At 44.6% G+C, this 12,028-nt stretch overlaps 1 protein-coding gene across 1 annotated transcript in view; it reads right to left on the bottom strand.

The window, feature by feature from the left end:
- The window catches only part of LOC146059411 (interferon-induced GTP-binding protein Mx1-like), a 52,323-nt gene extending 40,853 nt beyond the window's left edge, over positions 1–11,470 (bottom strand). Inside the window, exons 1-2 of the mRNA XM_083171613.1 lie at positions 11,394–11,470; positions 7,554–7,744 (exon numbers count right to left, since the gene is read on the bottom strand). Coding sequence (XP_083027739.1) covers positions 7,554–7,743 — 190 coding nt within the window. The 5' untranslated portion in view covers position 7,744; positions 11,394–11,470. The remainder of the gene's footprint in view (positions 1–7,553; positions 7,745–11,393) is intronic.
- Between the last annotated feature and the right edge of the window lie 558 nt (positions 11,471–12,028).

The raw sequence follows: 12,028 nt of genomic DNA, 5'->3' as shown, positions 1-12,028 counted from the left end.
GGCGAAGCGCTATTTGCCGGCAGGGGGGGCGAGAAGCGCTGCTGCATTTAAAATGACTGGCTGAATGCTGATTGGCTGAATTCAGCCAATCAGCATCCGGCCAGTCTTTTCAAATTCAACAGCGCTTCCCGCCCCTGCCGACAAATAGTGCTTCGCCGCTTCGGGCTCCTAGCTACCGCCACCGCCGCCCTGATCCCCTTCCCCAGCGAGGATGGTCGGATCCCCGCCACCCGGCAACCATCTTTCCCATTAGCGCTATTTGCCGGTGGGGCGGGAAGCGCTGCTGCATTTGAAAAGACTGGCCGAACGCTGATTGGCTGAATTCAGCCAATCAGCGTCTGGCCAGTCTTTTCAAATGCAACAGCGCTTCCCGCCCCGCCAGTTAATAGCGCTTTGCCACTTCAGGGCAGGCTCCTAGCTACCGCCGCTGCCCTGATCCCGCTGCCCGGATCCCCCAGCGAAGATGATCGGATCCCCGGCCGCCGGAAGCTGACTGGCTGCCGCACGGAGCCAGAGAGGTGAGGGTTGGGGAGGTGACTGTGGGCTCCTGGACAAACTAATTTTGGGGGGGGGGGTCCAGTGAACTAGGTTGCCCAGGGGCCCTTCCTAATGTTAAGACGGCCCTGCCTGGATATACCCTCTGTGTGGGTGCTTGCGAGGGGATGTGTAGGCAGCCCATAGGTAAAAAAAACGCCACTAGTCTATATATATATATATATATATATAGAGAGAGAGAGAGAAAATGGGGTATCAGAGTGCGCCAATTCATTTGCATATACAACAATATTGTTGAACAAACAGTATAATAGTCAGAATCATAAAAAATTTATTCAGGAATCTTCCAAGAGATGATACAGGCCCAACGCGTTTCGTCAACAGCTTGACTTCATCAGGGGCATTAGAAGCAGAGCAGTACAAAGCAATTTCACACTGTAAAATTATAACAGATTGATATCAATTGTACATAAAAGCAATAAAACATTAAAAAAAGGATAAATGAATATATGAAGAGCATGATGGGGATAGAGGACATAATGAGGAGAGGAGGATAGCGGGGGTACCACTTGAAACCCTTGGTATCAGAAAAATGTCTCAGTAACCAAATTCAATTTATTTGGCACCCAATATGTGAATCATATATATACGCCAACTTTTAGCGTGAATAGGAGGTAATAAAAGGAAAACCACAGTGAAAATTTCTTTATAAACACCAGAGAGGATTTATCAGAGTTCCAATAGGGTAGTTTAAGATATGACATACCTATAGGATTCTCATTGTTTAATTAAAAAACAGCGGAAGTTTTCATGTGAAGAACAAAACTGGAAATGTTTTACGCTGAAAAAGTGAAATAATACATATTTTTTGAAATATAATGTGGAAGTTTGTCTACAGTAGTATTCCACTGAAATAAATCAAATATAACATACCACTAAGGATCAGCAACAGTGATAAAGCATGATATATTCGTAATCCAATGGTATCCAAAGTTAAATCGCAATTTCAGGGGGAAGGTAAATAACCCCAATAAACAGTCTAAAGGGAGAAATAACACAACTACTGATCTATACATAATCACATAGTATGAGGCAGTGAGCAGACTTGTGCAGTGATAGGGTGTACTTACTATAGCAGAGCAGACCGGAAGTGAACTCCTAAGATCCAAATGCTGAATAAACTACTGCTGGAGATATGTGTCTTATATAGTGAAATGGTGTCTACATCACTTCCTGTTACAAGGATAAGCAGCTACCAAAATAATCATATAAGCGCTTTGATTACTGCGCTGAAAACCTAGTGAATGTGAGAAACGCTAATATTTAATATTATGGGGCTCAAAAAGGTCGGTGGAACTGATGATTAATGCTATTTAAACCTCTAATTAAGCTTTGGAACGCATGGCTGCGATGTCATGCGTTCCAAATGGCGGCCATTTTGTTTTCGTGTGTAAAGGGAACAGCGCCTCCTTCTCTGTTAGAAGGAGGTGGGCGGATCGCAACTTACAACGGAGCTTCATCTTAAAGGGGGTGAAGTGTGCTTGTATCATGCACTATGGCTCTGGAACGCATAGCTATGATGCTATGCGTTTCAAATAGCGGCCATCTTTAATCCCTAACATAGGTATAGCGCTTCCCTTATTAAGGGAACTTAGTAACAAGTGTGGTGATATCATGATTCTAATAAAAAGATAACCTTTTAGATAATCAAACCTGCTGATAACGTTTTTAAATTTAGAAGGTTTATATATTAGACTTAGAATCCATGATATTATAATGGTGCTACGTTAATGAAAGGCAAGTTGCTGGGTGACTAAATGTCTTAAAGCGACAGCAGTATGTAACTATAAGACTGCTATGTATAATAATAACGTGCATAACAACTTCGATAATATTAATAATTAATAATTCATAATACTAAGTGATAATGTGTCTATGGGTGACAGTATTAAGTAACTAAGAGACTGCTGAGTGACAAGTATCATTAAAGTGACAGCCGTACTTGGCTAAGGGACTATATTAGTACCTCTAATGGTGGTATCAATATACAATGTGGTGCCTACAGTTAAAGTAATAGAAATGAGGGGGTCTAACCTTGTGTGTGTGGAGTAATACAATGGTTCACATATTGGCAGCGCTGCAATTAATATTGGTATGATACAATGCGTAAAGCTATCATTGCAATTGAGATAGATAAGAAGTACAATTAACCTTGAGTAATAACTGACTTTAACCAAATGGGTCTGGTGATCAATTAACTTTTAACAAATTAGTGAATAAATCACTTTCCAAGTATGGTCACTGTCACATTTACAAATTATTCAAGACACTGCATCCTGTTGGGGACATGATAAGGTTGGTGCATATGCCTCATAGCTGATTTTGAACATATGTATGAGAGGATGCGAAGCCAATTGCTCACTACCAATGAGATGGTTCAAGCATACATTTGACATAAAGTGACAAACAGGTAGAGCATGATTACTAACAGTAGAAGAAAAAGTGAAAATAGCCTCTATACGAGGAAAGAGAGTAATGTATGAATTGAAGTGAGAGGAAAATCAGACTACCCTGTGAAGGGCGGGTGAATTAAGACAAGAAAAAAAGGAAATGAGGTGGGTAGTAGGGGATGACCTAGAGGAAAGCCACAATGTCTACCCCTTCGTTTAGGCCTTTTGGGGTCAGTGAGTTCATGGAATAGATCCAAAAGCTTTCCTTTTTAATAAGTTCTTTGTCTCTATTACCTCCTCTGGGGTTAGTTGGTACTCGTTCGAGGATAGTGAACTTAAAGTTGTCTTTGGTTACGATAGAGTTGTGTTTCTCGGTATAGTGTCTAGGTACACTATGTATCTTCACCTTATTCCTTATATTCCGGATGTGCTCCTGGATACGTATCTTTGTTTGCCTAATAGTCTTCCCGATGTAGTTTAAGTTGCAGCTGCATGTGATCATGTATACAACATGATCCGAATTACATGTAACGGCTTCTTTGATGTTATATATTCTACCGTTATCAAAGGTGTGACTGAATTGGTTTTTATCAAGATATTGGCAACAAATACATTTGTTACATGGGGTGACTCCAGGTTTTTTAATTAGAAAATTGGCATTTTTAACTGTAGGAGCGGTGATGGGTTTCAATTTACTGGGTGCTAGGATGGTTTTGAGATTTTTGGCTCGACGAAAGACAATCTGTGGTTTCGCCGGCAGGTGTTGTCCCAGTAAAGGATCTCGTAGTAAAGTATTCCAGTGTTTTTCAAGGATGTTTTTGATCACACGATTCTCACAATTATATTGTGTGATGAACGGCCTGCATTTGAATTCTTTTTTGGGTCCGGTAGACTTTGAGAGTAGGCCATTCCGTTCCTTAAGATGAGCTTTTCGCCTCGCTTCTTCGATCAATTCGATTTTGTATCCTCTTTCGATAAATCTATCGACCAGAAGTTGGGATTGAGACCAATATTCATTTTCGTCACTACAGTTTCTTTGTATCCTTAGAAATTGAGCGTACGGTACGCTGTTCTTCCATACTGGGAGGTGACAGCTAGTGGCAGGTATGAAGCTGTTAGCGTCAACTGTTTTGAAGTGCGTATGCTTCATACCTGCCACTAGCTGTCACCTCCCAGTATGGAAGAACAGCGTACCGTACGCTCAATTTCTAAGGATACAAAGAAACTGTAGTGACGAAAATGAATATTGGTCTCAATCCCAACTTCTGGTCGATAGATTTATCGAAAGAGGATACAAAATCGAATTGATCGAAGAAGCGAGGCGAAAAGCTCATCTTAAGGAACGGAATGGCCTACTCTCAAAGTCTACCGGACCCAAAAAAGAATTCAAATGCAGGCCGTTCATCACACAATATAATTGTGAGAATCGTGTGATCAAAAACATCCTTGAAAAACACTGGAATACTTTACTACGAGATCCTTTACTGGGACAACACCTGCCGGCGAAACCACAGATTGTCTTTCGTCGAGCCAAAAATCTCAAAACCATCCTAGCACCCAGTAAATTGAAACCCATCACCGCTCCTACAGTTAAAAATGCCAATTTTCTAATTAAAAAACCTGGAGTCACCCCATGTAACAAATGTATTTGTTGCCAATATCTTGATAAAAACCAATTCAGTCACACCTTTGATAACGGTAGAATATATAACATCAAAGAAGCCGTTACATGTAATTCGGATCATGTTGTATACATGATCACATGCAGCTGCAACTTAAACTACATCGGGAAGACTATTAGGCAAACAAAGATACGTATCCAGGAGCACATCCGGAATATAAGGAATAAGGTGAAGATACATAGTGTACCTAGACACTATACCGAGAAACACAACTCTATCGTAACCAAAGACAACTTTAAGTTCACTATCCTCGAACGAGTACCAACTAACCCCAGAGGAGGTAATAGAGACAAAGAACTTATTAAAAAGGAAAGCTTTTGGATCTATTCCATGAACTCACTGACCCCAAAAGGCCTAAACGAAGGGGTAGACATTGTGGCTTTCCTCTAGGTCATCCCCTACTACCCACCTCATTTCCTTTTTTTCTTGTCTTAATTCACCCGCCCTTCACAGGGTAGTCTGATTTTCCTCTCACTTCAATTCATACATTACTCTCTTTCCTCGTATAGAGGCTATTTTCACTTTTTCTTCTACTGTTAGTAATCATGCTCTACCTGTTTGTCACTTTATGTCAAATGTATGCTTGAACCATCTCATTGGTAGTGAGCAATTGGCTTCGCATCCTCTCATACATATGTTCAAAATCAGCTATGAGGCATATGCACCAACCTTATCATGTCCCCAACAGGATGCAGTGTCTTGAATAATTTGTAAATGTGACAGTGACCATACTTGGAAAGTGATTTATTCACTAATTTGTTAAAAGTTAATTGATCACCAGACCCATTTGGTTAAAGTCAGTTATTACTCAAGGTTAATTGTACTTCTTATCTATCTCAATTGCAATGATAGCTTTACGCATTGTATCATACCAATATTAATTGCAGCGCTGCCAATATGTGAACCATTGTATTACTCCACACACACAAGGTTAGACCCCCTCATTTCTATTACTTTAACTGTAGGCACCACATTGTATATTGATACCACCATTAGAGGTACTAATATAGTCCCTTAGCCAAGTACGGCTGTCACTTTAATGATACTTGTCACTCAGCAGTCTCTTAGTTACTTAATACTGTCACCCATAGACACATTATCACTTAGTATTATGAATTATTAATTATTAATATTATCGAAGTTGTTATGCACGTTATTATTATACATAGCAGTCTTATAGTTACATACTGCTGTCGCTTTAAGACATTTAGTCACCCAGCAACTTGCCTTTCATTAACGTAGCACCATTATAATATCATGGATTCTAAGTCTAATATATAAACCTTCTAAATTTAAAAACGTTATCAGCAGGTTTGATTATCTAAAAGGTTATCTTTTTATTAGAATCATGATATCACCACACTTGTTACTAAGTTCCCTTAATAAGGGAAGCGCTATACCTATGTTAGGGATTAAAGATGGCCGCTATTTGAAACGCATAGCATCATAGCTATGCGTTCCAGAGCCATAGTGCATGATACAAGCACACTTCACCCCCTTTAAGATGAAGCTCCGTTGTAAGTTGCGATCCGCCCACCTCCTTCTAACAGAGAAGGAGGCGCTGTTCCCTTTACACACGAAAACAAAATGGCCGCCATTTGGAACGCATGACATCGCAGCCATGCGTTCCAAAGCTTAATTAGAGGTTTTAATAGCATTAATCATCAGTTCCACCGACCTTTTTGAGCCCCATAATATTAAATATTAGCGTTTCTCACATTCACTAGGTTTTCAGCGCAGTAATCAAAGCGCTTATATGATTATTTTGGTAGCTGCTTATCCTTGTAACAGGAAGTGATGTAGACACCATTTCACTATATAAGACACATATCTCCAGCAGTAGTTTATTCAGCATTTGGATCTTAGGAGTTCACTTCCGGTCTGCTCTGCTATAGTAAGTACACCCTATCACTGCACAAGTCTGCTCACTGCCTCATACTATGTGATTATGTATAGATCAGTAGTTGTGTTATTTCTCCCTTTAGACTGTTTATTGGGGTTATTTACCTTCCCCCTGAAATTGCGATTTAACTTTGGATACCATTGGATTACGAATATATCATGCTTTATCACTGTTGCTGATCCTTAGTGGTATGTTATATTTGATTTATTTCAGTGGAATACTACTGTAGACAAACTTCCACATTATATTTCAAAAAATATGTATTATTTCACTTTTTCAGCGTAAAACATTTCCAGTTTTGTTCTTCACATGAAAACTTCCGCTGTTTTTTAATTAAACAATGAGAATCCTATAGGTATGTCATATCTTAAACTACCCTATTGGAACTCTGATAAATCCTCTCTGGTGTTTATAAAGAAATTTTCACTGTGGTTTTCCTTTTATTACCTCCTATTCACGCTAAAAGTTGGCGTATATATATGATTCACATATTGGGTGCCAAATAAATTGAATTTGGTTACTGAGACATTTTTCTGATACCAAGGGTTTCAAGTGGTACCCCCGCTATCCTCCTCTCCTCATTATGTCCTCTATCCCCATCATGCTCTTCATATATTCATTTATCCTTTTTTTAATGTTTTATTGCTTTTATGTACAATTGATATCAATCTGTTATAATTTTACAGTGTGAAATTGCTTTGTACTGCTCTGCTTCTAATGCCCCTGATGAAGTCAAGCTGTTGACGAAACGCGTTGGGCCTGTATCATCTCTTGGAAGATTCCTGAATAAATTTTTTATGATTCTGACTATTATACTGTTTGTTCAACAATATTGTTGTATATGCAAATGAATTGGCGCACTCTGATACCCCATTTTCTCTATCTCTAAAACCTTTGGGTCCTGTCTAACAGGGGGCCCCTCAGAGGTGCTGCCTTCTCTTTGTGAGGCGCGGTTGGTTTTTTTTGGTCTTATATATATATATATATATATATATGTATTTGTGATCAATAGAGGTTACTCACCGCTGCCTCGGGGGAGGGTGACTCCAGACAGAGCCTCCAGAACAGAACTTTTCCCGGAACTCTGGTCACCGATGACCGCGATGGCCGGTAGTGCCAGATCCTTCTCCACCCCCAGTGACCTCAGCGAGTCAATGAGGTCAATACATGGCCGGATCTTCTCCTCGTAGGAGTCATACAAGCAGTTTGTCATCCTGTAAGATACAAATATCTATTACTTGAGTCAGGGCCAGAGAAAGAGACCTATATATTATGTGGAGATAAGCCTGGGGGCAGGCAGTGACGGCAGTCTGCTCATTGTGGTCTGCGCTGAAGCTCCAGGGGAGCAATCGCCACTGGTGACCTATATACTCGCAGCCAAGGGAACAGGTCCCGCCAACCCCCCCCCCCTCTCCCCGTATCCCCTTGCTAACATGTGAGGGGCTTTGTACGAGAACACATTCCCTCACATGCTGCCGACCATCGAATGATTTCTTCCCCCATCGGTAATAAAGGTCAGTCTAAACTTCAATGTTCTCCTCACCGGCCTCGCTCGCTCCCAACTGGCTCCCCTTCAATCTGTCCACAACTCCGCAGCCAGGCTTATCTTCCTCTCCCGCCGCTCCATTTCTGCCACTCCCCTTCTGCACTGGCTCCTATTCCCCTACAGAATCCTCTTCATACTCCTCATACTCACATACATGGTTGGCCAATGACTGTTGCCTCTCCTCTACCCTGGTCACTGCATCCCACTGCATCGAGTTCAGGACTTTGCCCGTGCTGCACCCCTTCAATGGAATGCGCTCCCCCGCTCCATTAGACTCTCCCCCCGACCTTGCAAAGCTTCAAACGGGCACTGAAAACTCACCTATTCATCAAAGCGTACCCTTCCGCTGCATAAACTAGTCCTGAGGCTGGTTCTCCGACCCCCTGCCTCATACCTTGTCCATATCCATACCTCCCAACTTCAACGGACCAGGAGGCGGGACGCTGCTGATGTGGCCTAATTTCGGGGGCGTGGCCTATACACGCAGCTCTTCCGCGAGGCCACGCCCCCATTTTTGACGCTATGGGGGCATGACCCAGAGGCTCTGTGAGCCTCTAGCCATGCCCCCAGCCCCCTGGCTGCAGGAATAGACACTGTGCGCATGCGCACAGCGTTTATTCCCTGCTGCTTAGCAGCCGACAGGAGGGACTCCCAACAGCCCCCCCTGACCGCGGGACACTGCCGGCCGCGGAAGGGACAGCGGGACAGGCCCTAATAATCGGGACTGTCCCGCTAAAATCAGGACTGTTGAGAGGTATGCGTATCTGCCTTGCTTGCACCTCATGTTGTCTGTCTGTCGCCCCTTCCCACTAGATTGTTAGCTCCTCAGAGCAGGGCCCTCTTCCCTCTTGTTGTCATAGCCCTCCTCTCCTTACAATTCACATACTGCTCTTTCCTACTCAGTGGTCATCTTTGCCCGCATACTCTCCTGCTGGTAAATGCTGATCTCCTGCCTATGGCCGCCAGTCCATAGTAGTACACTGGCTACTACCTCGCTACATACTAACTGTATTGTGGTGCTTTTTGTTACCTGTACTTATTTTTGGTTATTTATGTACTGTAATGTTAAGTTCTGTCTCCCTGTACTGTACCATTTATGCCCTCGTGCTGCGAAACACTGAAATAAAATGTAATAATAATAATAATCCTAACCCATACTTGTCCACCCTCCCGAAGCTGCCCATCTTCCTGTCCGGCCATGTGCCTACCATGCTCCCGCCACTAGAGGGCAGCAAAGTAAGTATCTAACACCAGTTTTTACCAAATGGATCTGGCGGGATTCTGATATGCAGGATTTTGACCCAGTGAACTGGAACGTCAACTCTCCGCACTGCCAGCCAATCAGCCACAGAGAACAATTTCTGATGATGATTAATAGTGAACAGACAGGAGAAAGAGAGGAGAAATACGGCCAGATGTATCAAGCTTCAAAAAAGGGATAACATGGAGAGTGATAAACAGCCAGCCAATCAGCTCCTGCCATGTTACAGGGGGTTCAGCATGTTTTACAGACGGATGTTTGACTGACAGTCATTATATCGACACCCATTGACCAGCAGTCCAAATAACGACACAGTTAATATACCGACATTCATTATACTCATATGTTCAACTAACCAACAGACCCGCTGCTCTGGGAGGGTGGGGTGCCGGCAGACCCACGCTCTGGGAGGGTGGGGTGCTGACAGACCCGCTGCTCTGGGAGGGTGGGGTGCCGGCAGACCCGCGCTCTGGGAGGGTGGGGTGCCGGCAGACCCGCTGCTCCGGCGGGGGGTGCAGGCAGACACGCTGCACCGGTAGAGGGGGGTGCGGGCAGAGCCGCCGCTCATGGGGGGGGCAGACCTGCACGGGGTGTGTGTGTGCTGGTGGTGCGGGCAGACCCGCTGCACGGGGGGGGTTTGCGGGTAGACCCGCTGATCTTGCAGTAGGGGGGGGTTGGTCAGGCGGGCAGACCCTTCGTTAACCTACAACAGTTCCAGTCAGGGGCAGGCAGCCTGCTGGTGAGGATGGCTGGCAGTGTAGTGTATAATGGTGGGCATGTGCTGTAGCCCTGGCTGGGCGGTGTATTCCAAGGGGGTGGTGGTGTGTATAACGCTGATCTTGCAGTAGGGGGGGGGGGTTGGTCAGGCGGGCAGACCCTTCGTTAACCTACAACAGTTCCAGTCAGGGGCAGGCAGCGTGCTGGTGAGGATGGCTGGCAGTGTAGTGTATAATGGTGGGCATGTGCTGTAGCCCTGGCTGGGCGGTGTATTCCAAGGGGGTGGTGGTGTGTATAACGCTGATCTTGCAGTAGGGGGGGGTTGGTCAGGCGGGCAGACCCTTCGTTAACCTACAACAGTTCCAGTCAGGGGCAGGCAGCGTGCTGGTGAGGATGGCTGGCAGTGTAGTGTATAATGGTGGGCATGTGCTGTAGCCCTGGCTGGGCGGTGTATTCCAAGGGGGTGGTGGTGTGTATAACGCTGGTCTTTTCCCTAGGGGGGGGGCGGGTTTGTGTATAACGCTCGGCGGGGGGGGGGGGGGGGGGTCCTATGGCAGAATCTGGCTAGACCTTGTGTGTATAACACTGTCAATCACTCTTGTAACTCTGCCCAGCATTATACACACAGGGGATGAGTGACAGATCTGGCTAAATATATAACAGATTGACCGTGTCAGTATTTTGACTGTCAATGGGTGTCGGTATAATGACTGAAGGGTCAAAGGTCCCTCAGTAAATTGACTACATCTCGATACAGGCTTGGGTTGAAAATGACAGATAGGGGCTGATTGGCTGGTTGTTTATCACTCTCCACTTTATCTCTTCTTGAAGCTTGATACATCTGTTTTATAGATGACCTTACTTTTATACTAGGTAACATCGGGGATGCCTACCCTCCCGGAATGGCAGAGAGTCTCCCTGAAATTGGGCCCCCCCCCCCCCCCCTGGAAAGTTGTGCAAGCCTTCCTCATGCCCCAGATCCCCCTCCCTCACATCACCCCGACATCGGCATTTACCACAATTCTCTCTCTCTGCGACCCCTCTCTCTGCGATCCCTTTCTATCTCTCTCTGCGATCTCTATCTCAATTACACTAGATCTCACACTCACATATATTTCTACTTCTAATGGGGCGTAGCCCCTCACGACGGTGTGAAGAGCGCCCGGAGGGCGCGATGAATCACCTAGTATAAAATATAACTTAAGTAACTGCATGCTGACATGTACGGAGGGGAATAAAGTATATTCTTTCCTTCCATTGTGTTATGTGTGAGTTACAGGATTACTATTATACATTAGATTCTTCCTCATTTCTGCTGTTACGATAGGTACGACCTCACCTGTCAGGTGTGCAGAGTGCTCGGTACCCGGCCGTCTCAGAGTGTGGTACTGTGCTATCGCAGTGCCTCAGCGTCCAACTCCAGGAAGAATAGCTAGTGATACAGAACCCAGCCTCTTATATAGATGGAGGAGGAGGAGGAGGAGGAGGAGGAGGGAGGGCGTCTGGTTCTGGGAAAGCAAAACTGAAACTACAACGTCTCTGAGAAGCGAAACCTGGTTTCCTTTGTCTCTTCAGCCAGTCTGTCCTATTCAGAGGCAGCCAGGGAGGCAATTAGGCTGGCAGGGCATGCTGGGACTTGTAGTACCACAGCAACTTCAGAGCTACAGTACATACCAAAGTTTTTATAATCAACACACACACACACACACACACAGACACACACACACACAGACACACACACACACAGACACACACACACACACACACAGACACACACACACACACACACAGACACAGACACACAGACACACACACACACACACAGACACACACACACAGACATAAGGGGGTGATTCTGGTTGGCTCGCTCAGCAGTGAATAGTTGCTGCTTAGCGCACGCCGGGCATGCATGGTACATTACATTTACAATGTCTAGGTTTCCAGTCATATGGTCGACCGGGTCCAATGGTTGAC

This window comes from Crinia signifera, chromosome 2 (assembly GCF_055691185.1).
Source record: "Crinia signifera chromosome 2, ASM5569118v1, whole genome shotgun sequence".
Lineage (NCBI taxonomy): Eukaryota > Metazoa > Chordata > Amphibia > Anura > Myobatrachidae > Crinia > Crinia signifera.
Note: the sequence above shows the minus strand (reverse complement) of the source record. Positions and strands in the feature narration are given on the sequence as shown.